Source organism: Pollicipes pollicipes, unplaced genomic scaffold, assembly GCF_011947565.3.
Source record: "Pollicipes pollicipes isolate AB1234 unplaced genomic scaffold, Ppol_2.1 Scaffold_6403;HRSCAF=7596_pilon_pilon_pilon, whole genome shotgun sequence".
NCBI classification, from domain to species: Eukaryota; Metazoa; Arthropoda; class Thecostraca; order Pollicipedomorpha; family Pollicipedidae; genus Pollicipes; species Pollicipes pollicipes.
In genome coordinates this window covers 32,266-34,098 of record NW_023596867.1, presented here as the reverse complement: position 1 = coordinate 34,098, position 1,833 = coordinate 32,266, and the positions used below count along the sequence as shown (strand labels likewise).

At 62.8% G+C, this 1,833-nt stretch overlaps 1 protein-coding gene across 1 annotated transcript; it reads left to right on the top strand.

Annotated features, from left to right (window-relative positions):
* Positions 1-184: 184 nt before the first annotated feature.
* On the top strand, positions 185-1,615 carry LOC119106895 (cuticle protein 7-like; the record flags this gene model as incomplete). The annotated part of the gene is made up of 4 exons (XM_037230238.1): positions 185-277; positions 615-633; positions 1,048-1,368; positions 1,581-1,615. Coding segments are annotated over 4 exons (468 nt in total), but the record flags the coding sequence as incomplete, so codon positions are not given.
* Between the last annotated feature and the right edge of the window lie 218 nt (positions 1,616-1,833).

The window sequence follows — 1,833 nt, the reverse complement described above, 5'->3', positions numbered from 1 at the left end:
TGCCACTGCGTTTCTTTCCTGGCTTCCAAGAAGTCGCATGGGTTGGCCGATTTAACCGACCGTACCACGCCACGGAACGAGGCGATCCACGGTTACCACAACCCCAGTCTGGCCGACAACGGCCCACAGCGCTGCGGTGAAGCCTGCAGAGTTCCGGTGTCGCTGACCTGTGTCTGCGGTTCAGGTTGTGATCACCCTGGTGCTCGTGGGCACGGCGCTTTCCGTCGACCCGTACCAGCCGGAGCCCGCTTACAAGCCGGAGCCCGCTTACCCAGAGGTAAGCTCGATCGCTGGGGGATCGCTCGACCCTGACAGTTGGATGAAGACAGTTCACTGTGATATCATATCTAGCCTTGGCGGTGCGAGTTTAAGTTATGCGGCATCAGCGCAAGACGCCAGGCCGGCCACAGCTTCCGAAGACGACTGAGGGACACCTGTTCGCACCGTATGCGTGGAAACTGTGAACTGTCACTCCAGCATCACTTCCTTGTGTGCCACATCAACTCAGCGGTACTGTGTGCGTTCACAAGGGAACTCTGTTTACTAAACTCGTCTATCCATGTAAACTCCAGTTATCCCGCACACCGATCAAGTAATCACTCATCGCCCGGCAGTTCTCGCCCAGCCGGCGACGTAGCCGCACATTTTCGCATAGCCCTGCCGCTGATGCCCTCCCTCCCCGTGTCACAGTTCCAGCACAACTCCGCCGCTAACACCCTCCTCTTGTCACAGCTCCAGCACAACTCCACCGCTAATACCCCCCCTCCTCGTGTCACAGTTCCAGCACATTCCCCGCTAACACCCCCTCCCGTGTCACAGTTCCAGCACAACTCCGCCGCTGATGCCCTCCCTCCCCGTGTCACAGTTCCAGCACAACTCCGCCGCTAACACCCCCTCCTCTTGTCACAGTCCCAGCACAACTCCTTCGCTAATACCCCCTCACCGTGTCACAGTTCCAGCACAACTCCGCCGCCAACACCCCCCTACTCGTGTCACAGTTCCAGCACAGCCCCGCCGCTGACGCCCCCCCCCCCCTCCGTGTTGCAGACACGGCCAAGTACGCCTTCGACTACGCCGTGGCCGACGAGTACTCTGGGTCGGACTTCGCTGCCGACGAGACGCGCGACGGAGCGAGCACGACCGGCTCGTACCGCGTCGCCCTGCCCGACGGCCGCGTCCAGACCGTCACCTACAAGGTGGACGGCGACTCTGGCTTCGTGGCCGAGGTCACGTACGAGGGCGAGGCCCAGTACCCCGAGACGACGCATCAGGCGCCGACCTACAAGCCGGCCCCCGCGCCCTACAAGCCCGCCCCCGCACCCTACAAGCCCACCCCAGCGCCCTACAAGCCCACCCCCGCGCCTACAAGCCGGCCCCGCGCCCTACAACCCCGCTCCTGTGGCGCCGCAGTACCCGCAGTACCCCGCGCCGTACCGGCCCGCCTACTACAAGCCTAAGTACGCACCGGCATCAGCCGCGCCGCCACAACCGCGGCGGCAGCGCAGGCCACGGAGGCCGCTCCGGCCGCCGCTAAAGCTGCCCCCGCCGCCGCCGAGGCCTGAGCGCGCCTCTGCTCCCAGGCGGCTGCGGTCTGCTCGGCCTCCGGGCCGTGTGATCACGAGCAGTCCGGTATATGATTACCGTGAGTCTGTTTGTCCGCGTGCCAGTATTTATTGACAGTCCGTGAGAACAAATATAACATAACAGCTGAATCCGCCGGCATTTTGAGTGGGAATTCCTTTGGCTCACGCTGCACGCGGGAGTGCTGCGTGGTGAGGGTTACTGGTATGGTCACGTGATCTCAGCGTTCCAGAGTCACGTGATGCCACACTA